This window comes from Falco cherrug, chromosome 5 (assembly GCF_023634085.1).
Source record: "Falco cherrug isolate bFalChe1 chromosome 5, bFalChe1.pri, whole genome shotgun sequence".
NCBI lineage: Eukaryota > Metazoa > Chordata > Aves > Falconiformes > Falconidae > Falco > Falco cherrug.
Window position 1 is genome coordinate 24,234,528 of NC_073701.1, and position 26,542 is coordinate 24,261,069.

The 26,542-nt window shown below is 38.2% G+C and overlaps 1 protein-coding gene across 11 annotated transcripts in view; it reads right to left on the reverse strand.

The window, feature by feature from the left end:
• Positions 1-26,542, reverse strand: part of ERC1 (ELKS/RAB6-interacting/CAST family member 1) — a 304,473-nt gene that overhangs the window by 18,951 nt on the left and 258,980 nt on the right. For 9 of the 11 annotated variants that reach the window (XM_055711657.1, XM_055711655.1, XM_055711653.1 and 6 more), the window contains one exon: positions 15,225-15,326. In XM_055711657.1, coding sequence (XP_055567632.1) covers positions 15,225-15,326 — 102 coding nt within the window. Of the gene's footprint in view, positions 1-13,574; positions 13,642-15,224; positions 15,327-26,542 lie in introns of all 11 variants that reach the window. The other 2 variants (XM_055711661.1, XM_055711659.1) reach the window with 1 other exon arrangement.

A 26,542-nucleotide genomic window follows, 5' to 3' on the forward strand; every position in this document is an offset into this window, starting at 1 on the left:
GAAAAGGCGATGACCTTCATTTATTATACAAACCAGGTTCTATACAATAGACTACAAAACTAAAATCAAAGGACTTTAATAAGTACTATTTCATTTTCTTATACTTTACCCAATCCGCATCTAATCCTTGTTCAATGCTATCCAAACTGAAGTCATCCAGTTCTCATAAAAAGTGTCTGAAGAGCCATTTTTCATTTGTTTTACAAAAATACAGAGCTCAAGTGCATAAATACATACCAGGAATCCCTCACTATGCCCTCCCACAAGAATACTGCTTCATATTGTTCTAGGTGCTTGTGGGCATATATTCAAAACCGCAGTAATACAAATCTCAAGGGTTTACGGTTGATGAAAAATTAAGGAAGAATTGGGCTTAGTGCCTCTGTTCCATAAAATGAGGTGCTGAAGCCACAGGCACTGATGTGCACCAGCTAGGAGAGCTGGAAAGCGTTGCCACAATAGTGGCAACTTGTCTGTGTTCCTGGGCAGGGGCTGCACCTGCTGTTTGTTAGTGGGCCAGGGATATCTTTTCAATGGGACACCTCTGACCCTGCTAATGAATAAGGAGTGAGATAATCTCTGAGTCAACAGAAGCAGGGTGCTGGCGCTACTTTCAACAAAGACTCTGGCTTCGACCCCTTTTAATAAGGCTGTCAGGGCTCACTTATTTTGCTTCTAACACTGTTCTATGTAGATTCATTTCTGTAGAGTGAGAGGATCTGAGAGCCATGGCTAAGCAGCTAACTAATGTCAGGCTCCTTGTCCTCCACTCAGCAGCCTACAGCAGAACATCAGCGTGGCAGCAGCTACAAAAAGCCACATCAACATGGCAGCCACGGTAGAGGAGACAGACAAGAAACCTGCAGAGAGAGTGAGCTCATGGGCCTTATTAAAATCCCTGTTGCTATGTGCAGCCTTGGGGCAACATCTATTTGCAGATATAAATACACATATCAAAACAATGGTTCGATGTATGAAGATTGCAAACTGCAGAAGGGAAGAATAGCCTGCTCTCCTGCATACAGGGCAATAGGAAGGGATACTTCAGTAGCACCAACACACTAAGCACACTGTATTTAGCCTATTACATCCCAGCAGCTTTGGTTGTTTGCTGAATTGTGCTGTTTACCCCTATTTCTTATAATCTGAGTTACCTAGGTTACAATCTGAAAGTGAACCACCTGTGCAGGTGAAGAAAACTGGTGATTCTAATTTAACTGATGTCTTTCCTATCTGTCTTACTATTCAGTTTGGCCACAGAGGGTACAGTGATGTAATATCACATCTTAAAAAAATACTGTTTTGTAAAAATGTGAAAATTAAGGAGTCAACGTCTAATAACTAGCTGCCTGATCAATGCAGTAGCTGCCTTGTATTCTTTTCAGATACTGCAGTGTATCAAATATCCACCAGATGTGCAAATTCCAGTCTGAAAAGAATCTGACTTGCAAACCTTCCTGGTTATTCTTTGTGAACAGAAACCCTCCCCGATAAAGCAGCACTATCTAGCAAGAAACGATGGAAGATTTTCATATAACAGTGGAATTGGACTGCCCAGGGACAAGTCCCCTTTTGAAACACATTCCTCCTGTACCCTTCCCCCTTACCTCAAGCTGGAAACAGGCCAAATGAGGCGTGTGAAAGTTCTTAACTAGCAGCCTTCCCAAAGCTGTTCACAGAGCAATCATTCCTCTCACTTGGGATCCATTAAACCCTGCCAGTCAAGTAGGAAATGCCCTTATATCTGCGTTCCTGCCATATCTAATTTGAACTAGCCACTTAGCAAGGGGCACTGTGCTTCCCACACAGCAGAGCTGCCACTGCCTTATCTCAAGAGGGTGTAAGAGCATTTGCTAAGTGGAAAGGCAGGGCAGTGCTGGATTCATAAACCACATCGAGTTCTCATGATCAGCTCAGAGCTGCAGAGCTTTCTAGGAAAACAACGGGTAAGCAGACCAAATCCAGGAATATCTTCTAAAGCAGCCCTGATTCATTAATTGCCCTGATAGGTTTAGGTCATCCTCATCAATGCGTGGAATGAAGTCTGCTTAATGTACCCTCAAGTTCAGAATATTGTTAATGGCCAGCTAAGTTTGACAACGTGTTTCACTAAAAAAGGCAATCACTACAACTCTGAAGCAGAAACATGAAATGCCTGACAAATCTCTGATACAAACCCAAACCATCTCCACCAACTGATAAAGACATTTGGGAACATATTCCAAAACACATTCAACTTGGAAACAACATGTTCTGGTTTCTTGAGATTTCACAGATATATTTTTTTTTTATCTTTGAGCATGACAAACATGAATCTAATTGTAGTTTTGCAAGTCACTGGGGCAAAAAAATGCTTTAGAATGAAATCAATACTGCTTCTTCAGTGACAGCCCTGCTGTTGCTGTACAATGGTCAGCTGAAATATGAGTAACTGTATTTAGAAGTTTTTTTATGATAAAGAGTCGGCATTTAAATATGTATATATATGCTGCATAGATAAGAAAAGGTCCTTGTAATGGAATGCAGTTTCTATCTAAATGTTTGGTCACTTTCCCTGTGAAAGATGAATACACAGAGACGGTGGTGTCCAAAAGTTTGTCTGAGCAGTGTCTAATGTAAATACACAAAAACATGTAGGTGGTTATATGAAAAAGAAAACCAGCGAATGGGTGGTATAAGTGCAGCAGCGTTGATCTGAGACAAATGTAATATTGACTTTCCATAGATGTCTGCAGAATAAAGTATGGTTTTAATCAATGTGTAATAGGAGTCATTCACCACAACCACCAACTTTAAATTATGGGTTCTCCAGGCAGAAGGGCTCATGACCTGGTCACCTTTCTCCCTGCTAAAACTTCCTTCTTCTCTGAAGGAAGCAACCACTTTTCTTTTGCAGAATCAAATAATTAGCTTGACTTAGTTAATTTCTGAGAATACTTTCAAATTTCTATTTAGTAATAAAGCTGCAGCTCCCGTTTTGAAGAAAGTCTTACATGCACCCCTAAAAGCTAGTCTGTTTTTCCAGCTACATCAGCTGATCTTGTAAAAGTTAGCTTCTTACACAACTTGCCTTACTTATCAGAATCATGCATCAACATGCATGTTGATCGTGGATGAACAGCAGTGATCTTATTCTTACAGATAGGTGCCCGTGCTTTCTCTGAGCAAGCAAAAAAAAAGGAGAAAGAAGCATCTTCTTGACACAGCAATATAGATACAAAGTACCATATGTACACTTGGTACTGGCTTGACTGCTGTCATACTCTCCTATTAGCTTGACTGTCCTGCTGCACATATGCTGCATGTATATATTCACTACATAATGCTAAACAGCAGTCATGCAGATAAGTGGTCTTCATTCTGCAATCAAATAATTTAGTAGATTATCCTCAACTTACGCATAAATCTTTAAATATTTAAGAAAAATCCGTGAAAGAACAGTTACATCAAGAAGAAAATAAAAAAGAACTGACAAGTGGTGCTGGGGTCAAAGTAAATAATGAGGTCAAATTTTCACTGGTTTTGTATCAAAAGTGTTACAAAGAAATGTAATCTGAATGAATCTGAAAGCTTCCAAAGAATTATCTGATTTGGGAAATGCTCTAGCTTTCTAGACTGGTCTATGAACCTTGAGTGTTCTTTGTAGATCCTGCAAAGGCACAAAAAAAATTTACAGAATTCTGAAAAAAAACCCAACCAAAACCTGAAAACACCACCAAAGATCCCCTCAAAACTTCAGACTGGACATAATAAGTATGCCTGGAAAACAAGTTAAATGTTTATCTCCCATCAATCACATTTTCCATGTGAGTGTGGAAAATTACTTTCGAACTTCGTTACATACAGATGCAACTATGCTACCCAACAAAACCTACTTCCCAAACTACCACTGCATAGGAGAAGATTGGCTTGAAGTCTGGGCAAATATATAAGTTTTTTAAAAAGTAATTATTCCAAGGAGGACCTGACAAATCTAACAAAAGATGAAGTGGATCATAGTGGGTCCTCAGATGCCTCCCTGAATCTGGGTTTTACTACAGATGTTACTAGACAAGAAAATTTTGCCTATACAGCAAAATATCTTGTATCAGGAGATATGGAAATAAACTAAGATACCAAATGATACAGTCTGGAAGTATTTGCATGGCAAGTGAATTACGCCTTCTTGCTCGGACCATTTGTATGTGTTTGGCAACAAACACAAGGGTTCAACTACAATCATCTTGTAACCATTGAATGCAATGCAGTTTTATGAGGCATGAATTTGGCTCAGACAGTGCAAAGCTTTCCCAAATTCAGAACAATTTATCACTGATGTCTTCCCTTCATTATTTTAAATGGAAACAGAAGAAAGTTCTCAAAAAGACACAGCCTGACCTCAGTTCAGTTCAGCTCAGTTCACTTCTGCACAGAGATACTTGGTTTCTTCAGAAGACCACAACACAAAAGCTCAGGGACAGGCTCAGTTTCCTTTACATTTGTTTCAAAGACAAAAAATTGGATTTACATCTAACCTTTATCATTTTCTCCTCATAAACCAAACCAAAACAAAACAACATGCGTGAGGAGCTGAAAGAGATTCTGGCTGTTTTGACAGAGCTGTCTTACTCAGTTCATTTCTGACAGAATCAATTAGGAAATAATTTTTACATAGCAAATTCTTTTTGAATTTTTTATACACCATGAACAAATCCCTTGGATTAATCATTTCCAGAGTTCACCCTCTTCACCTTGGGAAAAATCCAGACCAGAAAAAAAAGAACAGAGAAAACACAAAACAGGGAAAGTAGTTTTGTCATTAGTTCCCTCTGTTTAAATAAAATCTTTTCCCCATAATGTAGATGAAGCAAAGAATTGCAGTGGGTTGGTAGGATTCCTAAAGCACTGAAAATAAGTGAGTAGTTAAAAAATATTTTTACACATAATGAATCCAGAAGTGCTTTTTCATGACACTGGCAACTTTTGCTTACATGGGCTGTGGAGCAAAAGCTTGCGGGGAAGCATGTGCGGAATAGCAGGGACTGCTGTAGCTGAGAACTGAAATACACTGGGGGGACTGTGAGAAGGCTGTAACTGGACCACGGGGGAATACAAACGTTCAGGAATGAGGTACCTCAGCACAGCTAAAGAGGGTTGTCTACATACAGCTTGAATTTTACCTGTTTCATCAATCCCTTACTTGCAAAAAACATAGCTAACTGCACTGTGCACGCATCGCATCATTTTATTCTGTAAGAGTCCGTCCATATGCCTCTCTCTTAGCTGAGGTGAAGGAGAGAAATCTGGCTTAACTGCAAGATGAGAATCAGAATATAAAACTGAAATGCTGTTTTATTTGCCTAAGTTTTCTTTTGTCTTCAAGACTCCTTGGGAATCCAGCAGTCCAGAAGCTTAGTTCTGGAGCAGAACAGGGTGGGGAAAGTAGGGTGAGGTCTACAGAGAACCTAAAACCTTCCACTTCAATATATTAAATCTCCTTCATTTAAGAATTTTGTTTCTGTAAGTTTTGTTAGTTATCAGGCTAACATTTTAAATAATAAATTATAGAAAACTATGAAACAGTGTAGTCAGACTTAGGATATTGAAAATTAGTGTATCATCAAGAAGAAAAAAATATCCCCACAGCAAGTGAAAATAGATTAACAACTGTCTGCAGCTTGTACATAACACTGTGGATTTAAATAGCATCCTCCTGATCAAACTTTTGTGTGATTAGGCAAGCTTTGATTTCACAGAATCCACCAGATTTTATGCTGCTTCCCTCTCTACAAGAACATAGCAGCTTGAGAATAAGAACAACCTGCTTATATTTTTAATCCATTCAAGCTTTCTAGCACTTGCTATCTATATAACAGCGAACAAGAGAGCACCCACACTCCTTGCTGTACTGTATTTTGTCTATTGCTTCTTCCTGTTACAAGGGATAAAAGGAAACGGTGGCTAATATGCTTATGTTTGAAAGCAGATCATTGCAGCACATATGCTGGGAGAGTGTGTCCATGGGAATGCTTATGTATCAGTGACTGCATTCTTCTGTCTCCCTGCTGTCTGTTCCATTGCTAATAGAAAACAGAAGGTATTTCTTAAGTAGTCTACCAGAGAACACAATCAGTGCTTTTCCTGTTCAGATGAACTATAACCTCCCTGTCTGCAGGTGACAGAAATCTTTCTCTCGTTGTTCTCTCACAGTGGGTCTTCGTTCTGCTGTTCTAGCTCTTTACCTGCTACATGAGACTTTCAAAGCAAAGCCACACAAAGCCACCAAATGCCTGGTTTATCTGTCTTTAGGAGTTCTCTGGAAAGTTGTTTGCTCTACATTCAAATGCAAGATCCTGTTAATAAACACACCTATTTATATATACATGTGTGTATCTATATATATATTAAAAAAAATATACAAATTCTTATCTATATGTCGCATTGAACAATCAGATGTAGCTGACTGCCTGTGGTGAGCCTACTATGGGTTGGAACTGTAAATCCTGACATCTCCATCAGAAATTATGAACTTTACCAGCCAGGAAAATACAGCATCTAGATTGGCTACGTGCCCTTATCAGTTTTTATTTTAGTCATATTTCTCTTGAGCTTATTTTCATAGTTAATATGTTGGAAAGGAGGTTTGGGCTTGATTCTTTCTCTACTCTAATGTTCATTTCTCCCCTCCCTCAGTTTCTTTGCTCCTAACTGACAACTAAAAGGTGCTGGCAGCGACACCCCAAGCCTGGCTGCAGCTATTCCTCTTCTGTCTCTATCCTGTGAGGGCCAGGTCTCAGCTCCCCTCTTCTTTATGCCACCAACAGGGTGTTCATAGTTTGCAGAAGCCTTTGGCCTTGCATGATTGCATTCTGAGGTGTGGATGAGTGCTGTAAGAAACCTAAATGGCAGAGCAATTGGGAGACAGTACAGACTATCATACAAGCTGTAAGGAACAACTCCCCTGGAAGTGGTCAGAAACAAAAATGTTTGCGTACAGAGTTCCTACTAGCTACAAAGATAAAGTCACTAGTACAAGATCACATTCAGCTGCACATCAAAAAAGAAAATAAGACACAGACCTAGAATAATCTCATTTGGTAGAAATGAATGATGGCCTTTTTGCAATTGTTTTGCTGAAAAGCACAAATCTCTACAAAAAGAAACTGGCCATCTGTTTTGAATGTTTTAAAATACAAGTATCTTCTTTGATCTGTAAGAATAATAGGAAGACAGTGATACGATCCAGTTACACCTCTGTTGTGAGTACTTAATTCATCCCAGAGCTCAGATTACAAAATTCCATCTGGAAATCTTAAGTCTTATCATTCTGGGATCAGAAAGAAGACCAACAGTGTATCAAGATCAGTTATTTTGTGCTCATAGATACAACATTCTTAGACAGAGAATATATTCTTCAAACACAACATAATTATGAAGATAGCAAAATAATAGATTTTTAAAAAACCCACCACAACAAAACCAAACTAAAAAACAAGTTATCAAGAGAACGCTTTGCAGAAACAGGGGAAGGACCAGGAGCAGAAGTTGACATAACTTTAAGGACAGCGTTCCTCTCTAGGCTGGCCCATCTCGGTCTAACAGTACTTACTGGATAAAAGATTACATGCCAGTATGGGTATAGAATAAGACAGAAGGTGGAAAGGCATGGTTTCAAATTGGAATGGTAGAAAATTAATCATAAAATAAAATATTAAGCATTACTTAAGTTGTTCACTCCACCGTAACAGATCCGTTACTTACGCTAAAGTGTGAAGGTCACTACAAAAGGCTCTCCATTATTCAGTTACTACAGCCAAAGGAGAAAAGGTTATTCTCTGAAAAAAGGCAAAGCTTGAAAAGGCTTGAAAAGAATGGGTAATTGTATGATAGCTAAAGATAACTGTATGGTAGCTAAACAAGGATTTTGAATTGCACTTCCTCAGAGCAGTAATTGTCAGTCCATGAACTCTGTGTCTTCTTGCCTGAACTTGACAGCACAGGAGTCTTTTAGTTTCGTAATTAACAACGACGCCCACATAAGCAGGGCTCCAGAAAAGCAGGATGGAAAGCAGGTCCTGTGTTTAACTGGGACAACTGTATTCAAAGTGCTGCCCTTGTAATGATTAATTAATTACATCACCTTACTTGAGTACACCACATTATGGTTCTTACTAAAGGACTACCCATCTGGAAAGTGGGAGTGAGGAGTCCTGACTGTCACCAGTATGACAAAACAAATCTGGCATCTTATCTCTCAGTCAGGCCAAGTGATAATGTTTAATTAAGTAAGATTATTTCATGTCGCTGCCTTCAAATTCTGCACAGGGTATGTCTTTAAGGCAGGCATAAGACATTCTTTCACAGTATTTTTACACATATGAATGAAGAACTGTAACAGACATATTATAACACATTATTATACTCTACACAACTAGGTTGTAGATATTTGGAGAGAGGAAGAAATGGCTCTTCCAGAGGACAAAAGATAACAGTGAAGAAGATGCAGCAGTCTAAAGCACTTCGTTCAGCATGCTGGAATGGCAGCTCCTTGAAATGTTTAACATATGGGTTATTTTCCCTTTTTTTGGAACGAATAGGATCTTGGAAGGAAAAACAAGACGTATTAATAAATTGAATCAAATACACATCTAACATAATTTTGGGAACAAATTCAAAATAGGTACTAGAATCACCATCATATCCCTGTAACAAAAATTTTAGAATACTGTGTAATAATATTACTTAGCACTTACATAGCACTTTTCCCAAGCAGAACTTCCACTTTACAAAAACTGCAGCTCATTTTACAATTAGAGAATTTGAGACAGGGAGAAAGAGAACAAGTGAGCGGTTGGAGATGATGCCAGGAAGGAATTTATCTTCTGAATCGTGATCTAGTACTGTGTCCAGCAAATTACATTGTAATATGAGCCAGGCATGAAAGCTGGGTGTTTTTGACCATTCTGCATGATCTAACAATTAAAAAGACCATATTGAAAATAAATTTATTTAAAAGGCTTATGAGGTCACAGTGTAATAAGTGACAATACTGAGCTAAAAGAAAATACTAGAAGTGTGATAGTAGGATGAGCAGCTCTCTACATGTTGCAAGCGTAAAATGTGTCTCACGGAAAGATCACATTCATGCAGTGAATGAATGCCCACATAATCATTTGAAAATGGAACTCACTGTGAATAAGATATTTACTTTACTAGAAGAAATCAGTGTATTAACCAAGCACTAAATAATGTAGGAAACCCCCCAATATTCTTCTCAAACTTCCCAAAGCATAGACACTTTTAGTTCTCTAGTGATCTTGATGAAAAGTTCATGGGGTCTGACAGCTGTGGCAAAGGTTAAATGAAGTCCTGAGATGTCCTGTCCTCAGTGTCATTATTTCTGTTCCTCTTAATCCACCATCACAGTAGTCACAGTTCTTCAGGCTGTTGCCTGTCACCTACTTCTGCAGCTTTCCTCTAAATCTCTTTGAATAGCTATTTATGCTGGCTGACCAGGTGTGCATTCATTGTGCATTTCTTTTTAGCCGTAAAATGGAATAATAAATACCCTCTCCACAACAAAAAGGAAATTGTGAATGCTCATCCTGGGCATTCCTAGGGGTGAGACAAAATTGCTCTGCAGATAGAAGTTAGAAACACATGGCTTACAAGCTTGAGCATTCAATTGGCTTTTGTGTATACCTCTACTAGAATTAACTTCTCTGTGAGTTTTAATTGTTTCTATCATTACTGTAATCCTGTTTAATATCTTTGTCCCAATAAATGTAATACAGAAATGTCATTTTAGTTCCATTACCCTTTAATAATCACAAATGGCTACTTAGAATGAGCCTGGTTTTGGGAATGATATATTAATTAAAGATGACCTTTAGAATATTACAAGCTCTTGATTAAAAACTACAGTTAAAAAATCCAAATGGAATTCATTAAACATTCCTCTTATTGACGACTTTCCCTTTGTTTCAGGTCTTAAGTTTAGATGACTCTTGTCCACCAAAAAAACTCTTGGCAAAGTCAAATTACAACATTAAAAATGTAGCCTTTGGTACACAATGCGTACTTGTAATCTGGTGATGTTGCAAATTACATTTTATACTGGTTTTGACAAGGAGTGTATGACATTTACTGGAATTGACTGTTTTTCAGTTCTTAAGAACGATTCAGGTATTTCCCTGTGATGACTTACTCCTTTTCCCACTACAGACATCACCTCTGAAATCTTAAGAGATGTGATAAATTATGCTAGTGTCTTCAGCAGTCAACTCACAATACTTGCTGCTTCTGTGTTAAAATTTGTCAAACTCAAGTATTAAAGAAAAATGTCACAAATAAGAGGCTTTTAGTCTTGCAATATTTTTATGGTAATAGGAACTTGCCAATATTTTTATAATTTTGAAAGATCCCCATTTTTATGCACTCTAGTTCAATGCTAGCTCTTTGACCATTCCACTGTTACTCTAACAAACATAAAATTAATTTTCAGATTCTGTTCCTGGAATTCAAGCACAGCAAAACCAAATGTCTTGCTCCTTAGCAGGCATATCTGTGATCGTTAATAGAAAATGCTTCCACGGAACGATTTCAAAAAGCTTGTCTAGTGCAAGCACCTGCTAGGCTCCAACTCCTACTGCAAGCCAGAGCCATGGAAGTTGGGCAGAAAAAGGCTCTACAACAGCATGTGTACTTCAAACACATACAGTATGTATAAATTACATACCAGGATAAATCTGTCAGTTCTCGGAGTTTTAGTTTTGCTCTTCCTCTGTTCTTGCCCTTAGCACTTTTATTCTGTCTTTGCTTTTCCCTGTGTCCTTGCACTCTTTCAACTGTTTTTTTGTGATCCTGTGCCCACTATACCCATTCAACAAAAGCAGTCCTCTTCATTTCTGATGGGCAGAGGTGACACAAGCAGATTTCTGAATCACACCTGCACTTTCTCACATTGTAGGTAGCATGGCTGTGCTTCACAAGAAAACTCTATGAATTGAGTTAGCTTGGAAAGTTTATGTATGGAAGCTTTGCTGCTTCTTTCCCTGGTATAGCACGTACATGGCACATATTTACAAGATACACACACACACAAATCCTTTCATACATACTGGGTATCATAAAGTGTAAATTCATATTATTTTTTATAAAAGTGGATAATAACTAATTAAGCCATTGGCCAGTCCATTTTAGTATTTGAGAAAGACAAAAGGACATCCTAATGAGAAAGGACATTGGAATACGCTTGGATAAAGAGGGGGATAAGAAATTCAGACAACAAGGAAACAAGCCCAGAGAAGAAGGCTAGGAAAGACTATTTCAGGATGAAAGATGGTATTTACATTGAACTGTAAACTGAAAATGTAAACTACCATTCCTGAAACTACAGGAAGGGCGCATATGTTTAGAAACAGTGCTCCATTTCAAGGGAGTTATATCTGATAATGCTGTCATATACAGAACTGGGATAATTAAATATTCAATTCAGTCAATTCCAGAATGCTGGAGGGGAAAAGCTTTAATCCCCAAAACATACAAATAAAATAATGCAGTTTGCTATTCTACATATTTTTTACATATTTTATCTTCGGTATTGATCAGAGGTGATTACATCCTCAGACCTAAAGGAACTTTAAAAAACAAAGTTATCGCCAAGTCCTATGCTATTAGTTGCTTTTTAATAATTGTAATACGTACATTTAATTTAACAAGCAGGTCAGGGACTCTGTGACTTACATCATCTTTACTTTTATCTTAATGTAACTGGAATATCATGCTAAAAACATGTACTTTGTTGGGAGTAACTGGCTTGGGAGGCATCAATCATCTTTATACTTTCCCTGTTGCTGTATGCAAGACAACCTTTAGGCTGACATGTTTCTCAGATGAAATGCATGTAAAGCAAGGATGCTGGCTGCCTCATTATTTTGTCTAGGATGTACTGTAACATGCTTTCCTGAAGAAAATGCCTCAAGTATGAAGTGGAGAGATAAGCTGTATTTAATGTGAACCGGCCATTAATTCAGTGAACTAAGAGAAACCAGACTCTTTGCAGAGTCGCACTCATAAATGTATCAGCAGATGGGAAAAAAAAAGCGAAAGATCTTTCTATTAGTGTTTTCTACGCAACCTCCATATTTGCTCTAGAATAAAAATCAGAATTATTCCTACCTTCATGGTGAGCATCTTCTTCCTTTTCATCCTTTACTTACCTGATCTTTCCTGTTTAATTGCTGTGCTTCAGCAGATCTTTACAAGCATTATCTCTAAAACTTTCAACATCATGTACTAACACACAACCATTGCAAGAGTGGTGATTCAAAAAGAATGTGAAATCAACAGTGAGTGTAAATTAATGAGGCACTTTATCAATTTTTCCACTAAAGAGATTTTCTCAGTTCAAACCCCAAGGCATGAAATTCAAGTTTGACACTGCCACAGTTGGATTAATTTTTTCAAATGGTTGACTTGAAAAGATGGATCTGCTCTACAGTCAGACAGACATGTAAGTCTGCAGTTAACTGAGCAAGTGTGAAGAGATCAGAGAGTAGCTTATTTTTTCAAGAATATTTTACAAATCTAATACAAAGTTATAATTTTCAGAAATGCAAGGCTTAAAAATTTCTGTAGAAATTTTCAGAAGAGTTTCCTTTCAAATAATTGATAGGGAAAAATCAAACTCACTGCAGAGAAACTAATGTGAAATTTTTTTCTTAAAAGGGTAAGTGAAGAAGGAGTTTCATATAAATTTTTAAAATACTGTCTCAAGGCTCCCGGTCCATAAAGGATATTTTCTTTGGTAGAGAACTGGCGGGAGGAGAAGGGCTCTGGCCTGTGTTCAGCCTACTCTTCCGGAAATGGGGGTTGTTGTGTAGACAATTTGATGGCAGAAAAGAGGAATTTGAGAATGCAGATGTAAGAGAAACAAAAGGTACTTCAAATGACAAACAGCTACCAATTTCTGCCCTATTGTTTTGAGAGAACGAGGGAGATAGAGGGGAGAAGGGAAGGTTAAGAGGATATTCCTTTTTTTTTATTTACAGAAAATTTCCATTCCTAGTCCATTATCAGGAATCATCTATTCTGAGCTGATAAATATCTGTGGCTAGTTAGGTCAGCATGCATGGCAGCAATCTTGGCAGCAGATCTCAGCACGCTTAAAACCTTCAGGAGGAACATTATCTCTGAGCAAATTCTTTACTAACTAGAATTGAAAAACCATACATAGATTTGGCTACAGTGCAAACTGCTTTGAAAGAGAATCCGACTGAAAACATTTCCTCCATGAAGTCAATGATAAATGATATGAGAGACATTTCCTCCTTTCTCACACATTAAGAGTTTGCTTTGCATAGAAACTCAATTACATGCCCTGGAAAGTTCTCCCCGCAACATCATGAAACAATGACATGATGGTTAGAAGAAGAAAATCACAAACTACACATAAACACACGAGAAACACCCTCATGCAGAGACTACGCAAGCAAGGGGGAAGGAGCACAACCAGGTTTCACAAAGCATATGAGAGCGAGACGTGAGAGTGACTGTTGGAAACTCTTCTACTGGCCAGAAAAGCTGATTCTCACCGTTCTGAACAAAATGGCTGAACTAAGAGCATCTGACTGGTTATGCCCAAATACCCTCCTCCTCATCCTAGCGGTGCAGAGGTGGCAATGGGAGAAAAGCCCCAGAGCAGCGTGGGAATGAAAGAAAGAGTTGGTTAGTATTTAAAAGCACATATGTAAGTACAAATAGTAGTATAAAGTGTTTAATTCCTTATGCGATATTCTGGGCCACCCTGAGGTACAGCTTTCTTTGCTGTCTTGTAGGCTTTGTCAGCTTTTAAAATGCCCCCAGGCAAAGGGAAAGCGCAATCAGACCCTCCTCCCAAACCCTCCTCCCTATTGCCCTCCTCTGTGAGTTTTTTGCAAAAATTTCCTTAAATGTTTAGATTTTATCTTTTCTTTACATTTTACCTTCTCATTTAATCTGTGAATGCTGTGCTGCATTCCTTTGCGTGTACTACAGTTACGTTCTGGAAATGGCTTCCTTTCTCTATACACCTGGGTGCAGAAACAACAGATATTCTAACATTTCCTCCAAACTTTAGGAAAGCCATGTAATTTGCAGTATTAACAACTGCACTCTCCTGAAGAAGGTAAGACCAACGTCTTCCAAAAACACTGCAGAAAATTCAAGCCAGTCAATTTACAGTGGAGTTGGGCATTAAAACAAGATGCGATAGGAAGTTGCTTTGAAAATGCTATTTTCTGTTTGTCTCTTTTTATATACCTCTTATTGTCTTCTGATACAGACATGAAAAGAGATTTTTAAAGTTCTGTTCTTATAAGGTGAATACGTAATTGCTTTTTGCCATTTTCCTCTTGTACCTTACTCATCATTTCTGCATATCACTAGGCTGGTGCTTAAAGGTGAGATGCCTTCCTTCAGATCTCAACAATTTCTAGATGAGCCAGAGGGCAAAGAGGAGTGCCAAACGTTCCTTCATTTTTTCAAGGCAGTGATTAATGATTGCTAATATTTTAATTAAACTGGAATGGATGAGATTACAACATGGGATATGCAATTATGTTGGCATTTTCTGTGCTACCCAAGGGACAGGTAATCTCTCTGATAGTTATCAAGCACATGACTGTGCTTTGTAAATGACACAGGAGGCTTCTCACTGCCTTGGAGATGGTAAATTGATTTTCCTTCAGTTCACGGCTCGCTGAGTTTGTGAAGGAGCAGTCTGTGCTCATTTGGCACAGAGGCTGGGATTTCCTCATGGGAAATGAAGGGAACTGCTCATATGTAAACCATAGATCAGAAAGCTGATCCTGGAGCATCATTTCATGCTACTGAAGACAAGAAACAGTCCTGGACACTCCACACACTCAAGCAGTAAACTTGAGTTACTATAATCTGAATATTCCAGACAGGACTCCAGTCTTGCATTTGAACAGAGTAACATTTCTTTCTTCCCTTTCATTGTCTGCCCCCTCTTCTTCACCCACTTAGTAACAGCTTGGTACCAGGAACTGTTTGTTCACATTTCAGGAGTTTTCAGTGAAGCTGACATAACCACAACATCCCTTTCTGGTTTATAACTGCACACCGGAATGCTATTTTTGTTTCATGGTACTGCAGGAATGTCAGGGAAAATTACACAAGACTCAAAATAATCAGCCTCCATAGTAAAAATTACTTTAAAACAAAAGAGACACACACATTACCTGGTCAGGGGAGGGCTTGTGGTTGGTTTGGTTGGAATGGGATGAGGATTTGAGGTGGTCATCCTCATAGTTGTCAGCCATCAGCTTCATACGGTTCTGAGTCTATTAAAAAAAAAAAGAAAGAATCTCAGTCTACCTTCTAATGTGATGATCACAGGGACTACAAGGAATAGGGTATTTATGCTATCCTGTGTATCCAAAATCTACACATGGAAAAAAATAGGACACACGCATGTAGAGAGATAAAAAAACCTGGGAGACACATTCCAACCACTTCACTTTGAGTTTTGTAATTAAGAGGCTCATCTGACTTGTACCTTACTATAACTTTGTACATGTGTGTACAAAGAAATAAATTTCTTCTTATAGACCCTCGGAGTTAAGGTTCAAACACCAACCTGGAGAGCAATTAAATGAAGATGTCCCCAAGTCAGTTAAAAAAAGCCAACAAAAGCAGAAATAAGTTTAAAAAACAAAAAGTAAACAGGCTGAAAATAGGTTATTACTTAAGAAGTCCATCCAGTTTCAATATGCCAATCAGTTTTCAACTGACATACCAAAGAGTAGGAAAATTCTGAGACTAGTCAGAAAAACGTGAATTATAGAAAAGCTTTCCTGTGAGGAAATGAAAACATTAATAAATAAGTCTTTGGGAAGAACAGGTGACATAATAAATATTTAGAAAATTAGAAACTGCTTACAGTCAAGCAAAGAAGAAGATACGAAACAAGTTTCTTAGCTTTTCTTCAACTTATCAGAAAAATTCAAGTTCCGGAGGATATTTAATGTTTAAAAACACAAAATATAAAATAAATTGTGTAAGAATAAATGGAATACCTTACCTTAACATTACCATTCTAGTTAAGCAATTGTGATGAATGTTAAAATACACTACTATATGCCTGTGTCTGCAAAGGACAGCGTTTGAGAGATCAAGACCTTTTAAAATACTATGCTGTAATGAGGTCCCCAGGCACCTACAAACACACACACACACACACACACACACACACACACACACGCACATGTGCATGCACACTAACAAGGAAAGAAGAAAGAAGTCCCCGTGGGCAAAACGTCCCACCTCCCAGCAGGGCTTGCAAAGACCATTCAGGCAGCAATGACACTCCAGCAGTAGCCTGGAGGGGACTACAAAACAGCTGGGTCTGGGGTCCTGCAGAGTGAACTGCTTTCCCGGAGTCAGCTGCTTCACTTCAGGTTATCTGGGAGCCACTTTCACTGGGCACCCACACCTGGAGCAGATCCCAAATGGAACGGCAGCATCTTTCCTCCCAGCTCATAAGGTAGACAAAGCCCTGTTTTGAGCTTTATGAAATCCAAAAAAAAAAAAAGGCTTAGGCAGACCTATGTTCGGTATGATAGACAGTAAATTATGCACAGCTAGATATATCAAATCATCAGAGGTGCACTAAACCAAAATGTCTTAAATGAAAGCTCTAAGCTCATTGTAGAAATGCCAGCTGTTGATTCAATCCCTTCACAACTGTGTGGTTTCTTACTGAAAACTCTAATTTTAATGAGCATCTCAAGGCTAGAGAATGCAGATTCTATTTGGCTGTACTCGAATCACTACAGAAAAAGTCCAGGGTTTGAATCTGGATTTAATTTTCTTTTGGATTAATTTAACAAAAGCTAATAGTAAATTGAGCTTAAGCAATAAGCAATTTAATCACACAAAATCTTTATATTGTTTGCTCTGTTTTGTCAAACAAGTTTTGAATTCCAAGTCTGACTCATCATTCATAAATCACTACTTGAAACAATGTGCATCAATACTTAAACAACCAGTTTACTGTAAAGGTGCTTTCTCCTCGTTTATTACTTTATTAAATTTAAGGTTGGCTCTTTAACAATTTCTTCTTTACAATGAGAGGTACTGATTTTAAATGATTTCATATTTCTTTGGAAATTTTTGGTTTTGATAAGAAATAATAACTTCTTACATACCTTTCAGCATGTATGTAGAAAAAAATCTATTAAACCCCAGATGTTTAGCAGAAGTTAGTACAGCACATTAACTTCTCTGAGAGACAAAGTAGCTCTTCCCAGAGAAAGGCAGCATGTTTTACAATACTGTATGAACCCCCCCCATGTTCGCACTAATACAGGAAGAGAAGAATATAAAGATCTAAACATTCAAAGCACAGTATCCCTCACAGAAAATTCTGAAGTGGAACTGAAGAAGTTGTGTACTTCTGTTACTTCAAGTAGAACAACCTACTATTACTGGGCAGGAGGTATGAAAAGAAGCTGAGAGAACTGGGCTGGTTTAGCCTGAAAAAGAGAAGGCTTCTTTAGTTACTTGATAAGAGGAAACAGAGAAGATGAAGACACACTCCTCCTGGAGAGGATGGGACAGGAGACAATGGATATAAATCAGAACACACAAAATTCTCATTAGAGATCAGGAATGTTTTTTTCGTAATGAGGCTGATCAAACACCAGAATGGGCTGCCAACAGGCTGTGGCATCTCCATCCTTCCAGAGAGCAAACCTGTGACTGGACAAGGCCTTGAGCAAACTGCTCTAGCCAGTGATGCTCTCAGCAGGTGGTTGGACGCAGAGGTCCACTCCAATCTAAAATATGCTGCAATACCCTATTATTTGGACCTTTAATCTTCAGATAATTTTCCAGCTATCAAGGCTGGAGTTTTCAAGAGGGAGCTAAGTTCTAAAATTCCTCCTACTTGTTAAATATGATTTAGCTGCTTAGCTTCATTACTACCTGTTGACCATTTTAACCCAGAACAATTTCTGCAGCATCCTGATGATTATAATCACACAGCATCAGTTCACCAAGAAGAACCTTTTCTGTGTTCCCCTTTTAATCCAGCCTGACCTTCCACTGCTTCTGCTGTTAATATAAGAGTGCATGTTTGTGATATACAAGCCTTGGCAAGAAACCCCCCAGATCAGTATTGTGATTTCACTACAGGAACTAATCTATGCATGTATCATTGGAATTATGCAAAAATCAAGAGATGGAAGAAAAGTAGTTTATTTCCTGACAATACCACCAAAAAATATTTTCCAACATTAAAATTCTAAGCAGTGTTGCAAATATAATATAGTATAATATTTTTCTAATTCTCTTTATGTCAAACAGAAATAAAAAGCTTCTACTTAGGACTGGAATACTAACTGATGAACTTCTAATTGGAAGTTTTTAAAATAACTGGAAATATATGAACTCAGTTTTTCTCCCACTGCTCCTCTCCAGAAAAAAATGTTCAAAAGGATGGAAATTTCTAGAGCATATGGCTGTTGCAATGATTTTAAAACAAACCGTTTACTTTACTGTGGGGAACCACTCCAACATCCTGCAGTCCTGAACTGCTTTGTCATGGCACTGTTATACAAACCTCTCCCACCTTATGAGGTTATGGCTCAGATCCTAGGGCAAACATTTCTACATCACTGTAAAAAGTATGAACAACAAAGTGGTTTAACCACAGTGTCCTATGAGAAAATAAATGAGCAGTGCAGACAAATCGGTTGTGTCAGGAGTGCTTTTGTCTAAAACCTCCAGAGCTTGTAAGCAGAACTAGTGATGATAAGAACTGGACATCAGATCCAAATTTTTGCTTAAAAAATAACATGCACCATTACAGGTACCTTCTCCATGCATGTGAAGATAAAATGCTATAACGCAAAAAGCAAGACAAAACTCCACAACTGAATAGTTTCTTGATTTTTTTTTTTCCCCAGAACGTTTCTTGTTGGTTGTTTTTTTTTAACAGAACAGATTTTGTAACCTTATTCCTTGCCCTCCAATCACTGCCCTCTCCCCTGCCGAACCCCCACACCTTGTCAAAGCCCTTAACAATGCTCTTAACAAGTCTCCCAATAATCACTGTGCAAAAGAACAGTCCCAAACCCTTCAGACTACTGTCAACTCTCAAAATTACTAAAGAGCCATCCCACACTCTCAAGCTCCTAACTGAAAGCCGGGAATGACTGTGGAGAACTTGCCACATAAGGTCTGTGAACCACAGGTCTAAAGCACAACATTTGCAAGGGCACTGTATCTAAAAAAACCCCAACTTTCTCTGGTTATATATTAGGCTATACTCCAGTGTTATCAGATCTTGCTCACCATCCCTCTTTTTCATCCCAGAACTTCTGCAATTGTCCTTTTGCCTCTCTGATATACTTATTCTTAATGCCCTTCTTGCTTCTTGTCATTATTCAACCCTGGCCTCTGCCCTATCCCTTGCTACAGCAGGCAGTTATATTAAAAGAAAAAAACACCAGAGAAAGTATGAGATAAACTTGTTTTAATCTTAAATGTGACTGGTCAGCATCAGCACTTCTTTTAAACATGCTCTCTTTTCTTTTGCTGTTTCATGGTCCTGCAGGGATTTCACAATATTTTCACCATGCTTTTTCTAGTTATCATACAGTTTATTTCTGCCTGTATTGTATAATCACTAAATGTTTGGGTAAACAAGGAAATTGCCATGGAGTAGACTATTTCTAACGCAACCAACACCTGAAAACCTTCATTCCAAACAACACATGTATAATATTTTAGCTGCCAAAACTGTAGCCATGGTGAATTTTGTTTAAGCAGCACTAAGTTCCTCCTTCATGGATGTACTCCTTCCAAGCACACTCTCACCTGTAGGTTCCTACAAGTACGTTATTTTATGTTCACTGCAGGCTATACCCGTACCTTGTTTGTGCACCTCCACCCTAAAGACCAAATTAATAGATCTTATCACACTTAAATTGCTACATAAGAAAAACCAGAACTGATACTGATCCACAAAGTGTAGGGGAAAGTCAGAGGCATAGTCTGGAATATAGCCGGTAAAACCTAGAGGAGTCCTGCCCAGGTCTGACAAACTCTTTAGAATGGAATTCCACATATAAATTTGAAACCCATGGATTTAACTACAGGCAATATTTATAATATATTTTAGAGAATGTTTTTATTTGAAAGCTTGCACTAAGGTGTATGTTATAATGAGAATACATACCTTTCTTAAGCATTTCTGCAGGATAGCTAGTATTCTGGTAACCGTTACCCTGGCAAGTTTTTGAAACTAAATTTTATTTGTAGGCATCACACATTTCTGTATCGCTTAGGCAAGCCCTCTAATAAACAGCAGACACTAGTTCATAAGCTGTGCATTTGCTATATTAATCTAGTCTGCTTCACCCTCTCATTACAGTAACTTACTCAAAGAGTTCACATCAAATCTGTTTCTCCCCCACGCAACACAGCAGAAACCATGACATCAGTGGCTACTTTCTCATTTTTTGTAAAATATTTGCGTAGGGTAATTTCTGGCTTTGCCAACCAGTCTAAACAAGCTGTATTAATCCTTTAATGTAGAGTTTAAAAAGACCCGCATTAAGTAAACATTAATATAATGATTGTACTTGTGACAAATGGATATGTGGTGGAGACAGTATGTCAGTAAGTTAAAGGAGTCATCCCATTTCAATCTGAGTTGAGTGTTTCACTGGACGCACACACATGCAAATGAAACAGTTTAGAAACCTTTTACCACTATTAACATAGAAATATAATGGAGAAACTCAGGCGATTTTGTTTTTCAAAGTCGCATGCCAAATTCAGTATCTCTGAAAATTACGTTCTTGCAAAGAAATTCAGGTAGTGCTTTTCTATTTGCTGAAAACACACAGTGAAGCCATACTCCCTGTAAATATCTAACCAGCTCCCTGCTGGAATCTGGCTGTCAGAAACACAGGAAGAATAATCCCTCCTGGCCTGTTATTAGAATGTGATGCCCTGCGTAACTACCTTGAGTATATCTATACCTACCTTGAATACACACCTAACCTGAGCTTCTACCTTGAGCACAGGGTCTCTGAAAGATTTAAAGTATTTTACTTGACACCCCCTTCCCATTCATGCTACCCGGAGACATTTTTCAAATTTGTGAAGGGATGGTACATGCTGCATTGTCATTTTTGTTTGTAAGGTTTAAAAGACCCATCATTAGTTTGGTCTGACTTTCCTTTTAGGAACTGAGATTCCTCTATCAGCAGCGAACAAACACAATGTTCAGTTGCATACAAATGAAAACCATTCCCATTACTACAGTTCTGAACATCCTGGAGCCGGTGTTTTTGTGAGCCAAACAAAGGGCGCATGCAATGCGCAGCTGCTGGGATTTGTCAAAGCCTGCAGGATTTAACACAGATTCTACCTGAGATACTGGCTTCTGCATGAACTGTTGGCAAAGTTACAGCAATATTACATTGTAAAGTGAAACACTTTATCAGTCCAGTTAATTTCTATGTTTAATGATTTCATTTTTCTGCTCATCTCCCCATGTGATAATTACAGAGAAAGTAATTCTGGGGAATTCATATTCAAAACCCCATGAACTACACTAAAAGAGGCATATAATGAATATATGGAATTCTTTCAAAGGCTTGAAATATGTAGGTATATGTGTATGGATTTAAAAACCTTAGGAGGTGAACAAATAGTTAACTATGGGTTTGCCTGATAACAAAGTTTATTGAAATCTATTGCTCTGATTCCTGTATAAAAAAACCCACAAACAACAACACAAAAGACAATCCAGATCTTGTGTTTGGGATTCCTTATTGTGTTACACCACATAAACATTACAGTATATGTTCCTGTAGCTCTCTTGTACTCTCTTCAGAGATACCTCAGGCTGCGTTTAAGATCGACCAATCAGTGGTAACAGAACTACCTTTCTCAATTATTTGCTTCATAACAGCTGGAATCTGCCCAGTCCCAGCTTTAAAAGAAAACTAAAAATCTTCTTCTCTCATGGTTAACTACTCGGGAGAAAAAACCAACTATGTTAGTTCTTTGGCATCCTTCCACTGCATGTAAGGCTCTTAGGCAGAAACATTATTAAGGTGTGTTTTCCTGTACCTCAAAGATATCTGAGCAAGGGCTGGAGTCTGACAAAGTTTACCACCATATTGTAAACCTAATTTATACTGACTCTGTGGCCTATGCATCAAAAAAACCTTTCAGGCAGGATCAAAAGGACAAATGGTGTCCTGTGACAACGTATTCAAAGAATCCTGGATCCCTCACACCACACAAAACTGACAAAATTATTTAATGAAATTTAATCAAATGATCTGAAGATAGAAACAGCAAGCAAAATGAGCTGCTGTTTTAATTCTTAGGATGAAATAAGAGAACTGGTTATATTCACATTCCAGTAGTGAGCATATAAAATTACATACTGTAGGTTTAAAGCAAGCAGGTAAGTATTTTTTTTTGTGTTACAAGCCTGCCCTATGGTGCAGTTTGTTAGGGCAAATCTGACCTCGGTTCCATGCCATGGCAAAGAAGGGCCTTACTGCAGAATTTCCTGCCAGAGAATATACGATCAGTATTCTTTGCTGCCACATGCCCTGAAAGCAGAAAAGACTCATTTATTTAAATTAGCTTAACAGCAACTGCTTTTTGCTAAATCATGCTGCTACATCCACTCTCCATCTATTGTGCTGCCTTCATTACTTCTTTAATCAATTAAGAACTGATTTCTTTGGCAGACAGCATGGCTACCCTTGAAGAGCATAGAAGTCCACTTTATTACCCACTTTATGCTGGCTAATGAAATCTGTGTGCTTTGGATTTGTATTCTACATCTAAGCATGGCCTTCAACCCTACAATAATTTCTTTCTCTAGCCTGCCTCCCCCATGGTGTCTCCAGGCAAGAGTCAGCTGGAACCAGTGCGAAAGTATGTCCTGAATGGCCAGCCATATGTGTATGCTACTGCCAAACAAAATATAGCACAGCTCAATTCTTCTTGCCTTTCTCTGTGTGGGAGCACTACTTCAGGTTTTTTCACCTCTACACAGCTGTGGATGTTAACTAACTTCCTGTAAGTTACACAGTCTTTGAGATTTCTTTCCCTCTGTAAAATTTGGTTGAAAATGGTCAATAAACTGAAAAGTCACTTGGTGGGAACTACAGCTCAACTAAGCAGGTGGCTAGCACTGTCCGTTAAACTCTTCTTTGGAAGACTCTAGGATAAAAGCTGGTCCAAACAAGCATGTTTTGTTCAAGTTGTAAGGGTTTGGATGCAGTCTCTCAATATATCCTTGCACTAAATGTCACATAGAAGTAGAATTTTCCGATACCATGCTCCATGCCTTTCTCTAAGATTCTGGGAGGCTGAATTGCTACAAATTCCCAAGTGAACAGCAACAAGTCTCTCATGTTTAGTCCATGTGTCTGCTAGAACGTTTAATATCTACAGTTTATCTAGTCTCTTTAACCTGCTTTAATACATACAACCAAAGATAACTCACTTGAACAAAAAAGTGAAATGTTACTTCTGTAATAACATGAAAGGAAGTACCAGTCTTTGTCATGGTCCTCATTACCCAAACTGGTGAAAATTCCTGACTACTTCTCCCCTTGCTCATTTTTCCCCTCTCATGGTGTGTTTGTGGATCCAAGCTAAAAATGTCATCTTATATTTTATCAATTGAGAGAAAACCAAAGACAAAAAACCAGCAAGGAAAAAAAAAGCTCAAATGTACTTTGGAGCATAAATACTCCCTAAAGACTTTGATAGGCTGGTGATACATGTGTTTTACAAAGCAAAACGTAAAAGATATCTCAGGTTATGTTAAGGTTGGAAATGCATTCCAACATAATAATGATCCTGTGATTACCTTAAACTTGTGCAGTTTAAGCACCAACAACACCAAGCATCGGAGGCAAGGTTAGTCTTATAAATATATAAATATCTGAAGGCAAAATCCCTAAATTACCTATGCTGTATCCCATTGAACAGACAAATACTTCTATCAAAAATAGAACAACCTTTGTTTGACATAAGTTGACAGGATTCCTGTTTTGTTATGACTACTTACTCAAAATTTCTCCTTCCCTTTTCACTTCAGGTTCACTCCACACCCTGCTCATCTTACTCTTGTCTACCTTACTCTGCTCCTCTTTCCTTTGTTATTCTATTTGGTTCTCCTTTCCAAAATCAATCCACTTGCATATGCTCAATTTCACAAACCTTCCTGTATAACACAACTGCCTTAGTCACTCTGCTTTTTCTTTTAGTCTTTCTCTTAGTCTGAAATCAGAAAGTTTCTCTGTTCACTCATACCTATGAAAACTGATTGGCAAAATCTCATCCAGGAATTTATATACAAGATGCATGCTACCGTAAAATCTTAAAACCTAATCATCATCCCCTGCTTTGACAAAAACATTTGCAGGCCATCTGCTCACGTGTATCTACATATTCTTTTCCTAGTTAAAGTAATCTGGAAGTTTTCAATACTTTGTCTGCTGTGACGGTGTCTTTAGAATAAACATAATAAAAACATTCCTTTATCCAGGTATTTTTACTTTTGGAAGGTATATACCAGTGTTTTTACCACAGGTCTTTTAGCCTTACCTATTTTTATTGTTAAATGACTTACCACTTCAACTGCATGTGCCTGCAGCTTCAAAGAGTTGTTAATAGTAGCCCCCCTCTATACATGCTGTTCTTAGCAAAAAAAGTAGTTATGTACAGATACAAATTCCTAGATGCTAAAGTGATGTGAGCTGCTCAGTATCATCTCAACACAGACTGTCTGTAACTGCCCAGAACCCAGCTCTGGGTGTATACATGAATGTGTCTGTGTCTACATGATATAAACAGTGTTGATAGCAACTTAAAAAAAACAACCCAACCCAAAAAACAAAACCACAATGAAACCTCAAGACTATTTATGCTTGTCCTGAAATTAATTTTAAAAGCTGTTGTGTAGAAAAGAAAAAGACACCCAATATTATTCTTTTTCTGCCTCACATTCATCTTTGAATCTAGGCAAAATCCTTCACGGTAACTGCTGGAGGGAAGAGTTGAAAGGGTATTTCCTTTGACAACCAAAAGAGCTTTGCTACCCCAAACTAAATTAAAGCTAAAGAACTTTCTCTGTACGGCCAATTATTAGGGTTGACATCCACGTAGAAGAGCCCTGCCTCATAAGTTCCATACAAACATGCAGACATTACATTCCTGTCTGTCCACACCATCTGCGCGTGTGGTCTGCAGACACAGGATTCCTGTCCATCCACACTGTCCCTGTGTTTGGTCCACAGAGGCAGGATTCCTGCCCAAGCACACAGCAACACATGTGCAGTACAGAGCTGGACAGATGATTCCTGTCCATTTGCCCTGCTCTTGCTCGCAGTACAGAAGCAAGGAGGATCATAATAAACCAACTTTTTTTTTCTTTTTCTTTCCGCAGAGGTTGATTTTTCCCATTAAGTCTGCATCAAAGCTTAGATAACAGCACTAGCTGGAAAGACTGAAGAAACATTCAGATTTTCTGCTGCATTTGTACCAAAATCAATCTTACCAAGGAAAGAAGTTCTTTTGCTTTCTACTAAATTCATGGCACACAATGGGTAGACATGTGTCAGTTTGGTCAGATGAATTTCTCTAAGGTGTCTGCATTTCAGACAGTATTCCCATCATTGCCTGCTCTATTCCTGATCTGTTGTCCTTTTGTGATTTACATTATATTACACCATTACACTTGAGTAGAGGCCCACCCAATGGGTACCATAAAGCACACTGTTAAACTTACAAAAAAATCTTAGAAAATTCCATCTCTGCTATAGAACCACCAAAGAAAAAGGTGTGTGGAACAAGATGAAAAAACAGCTAGTCATACCTCTGGTGTTTTCCCCTTAATCCTCTTACTGCAAAGTCATTAAACTTTGTAAATGACTTTGTAAACTTTGTAAAGACAGGTGATGCCACACATTAAAGAGCCCTGACAAAGCAGATGAAGAAATAGAGATGAATGAACAGCACAGGGGCAATCTCAACTGATTTATTTGCAACCAGCAGACTTAGAAGGAAACAAGGAAGCCTTCCTATTTTTTAAGCCCTCTTTGTATCATAAACCAGATTGTTGGCTGACAATGGAGAAGGACTAGCTACTCTGGGTAATCAGGAAGAGGGGGAAGAAAGGAGGAAGAGACATCAAGAAATCTTTTCATCGTCTGACAGTGATGAAAAGGATAGGGATGGACAATAAGCAACTAGTCTTAGTCTGCACTTCCCAGTCTGTAGATCCTTCCCTCAAAATCAGTGAATCCTCTTTCCAGTCCTGAAGAACATTCTGATACCTTGCCTGTGTCTCCATGAGATATGGAAGAGACTTGAAAGGTGCACAAAATGAAGATCTGTGTGTATAAATAAATATATTTTCCCTTAATAAAAAAGAAAAAAAGAAAAAACCTACAATGAGAAGGTACAGTAATTATTACTTCCACAAAACAAATAAACCCATGCAGTC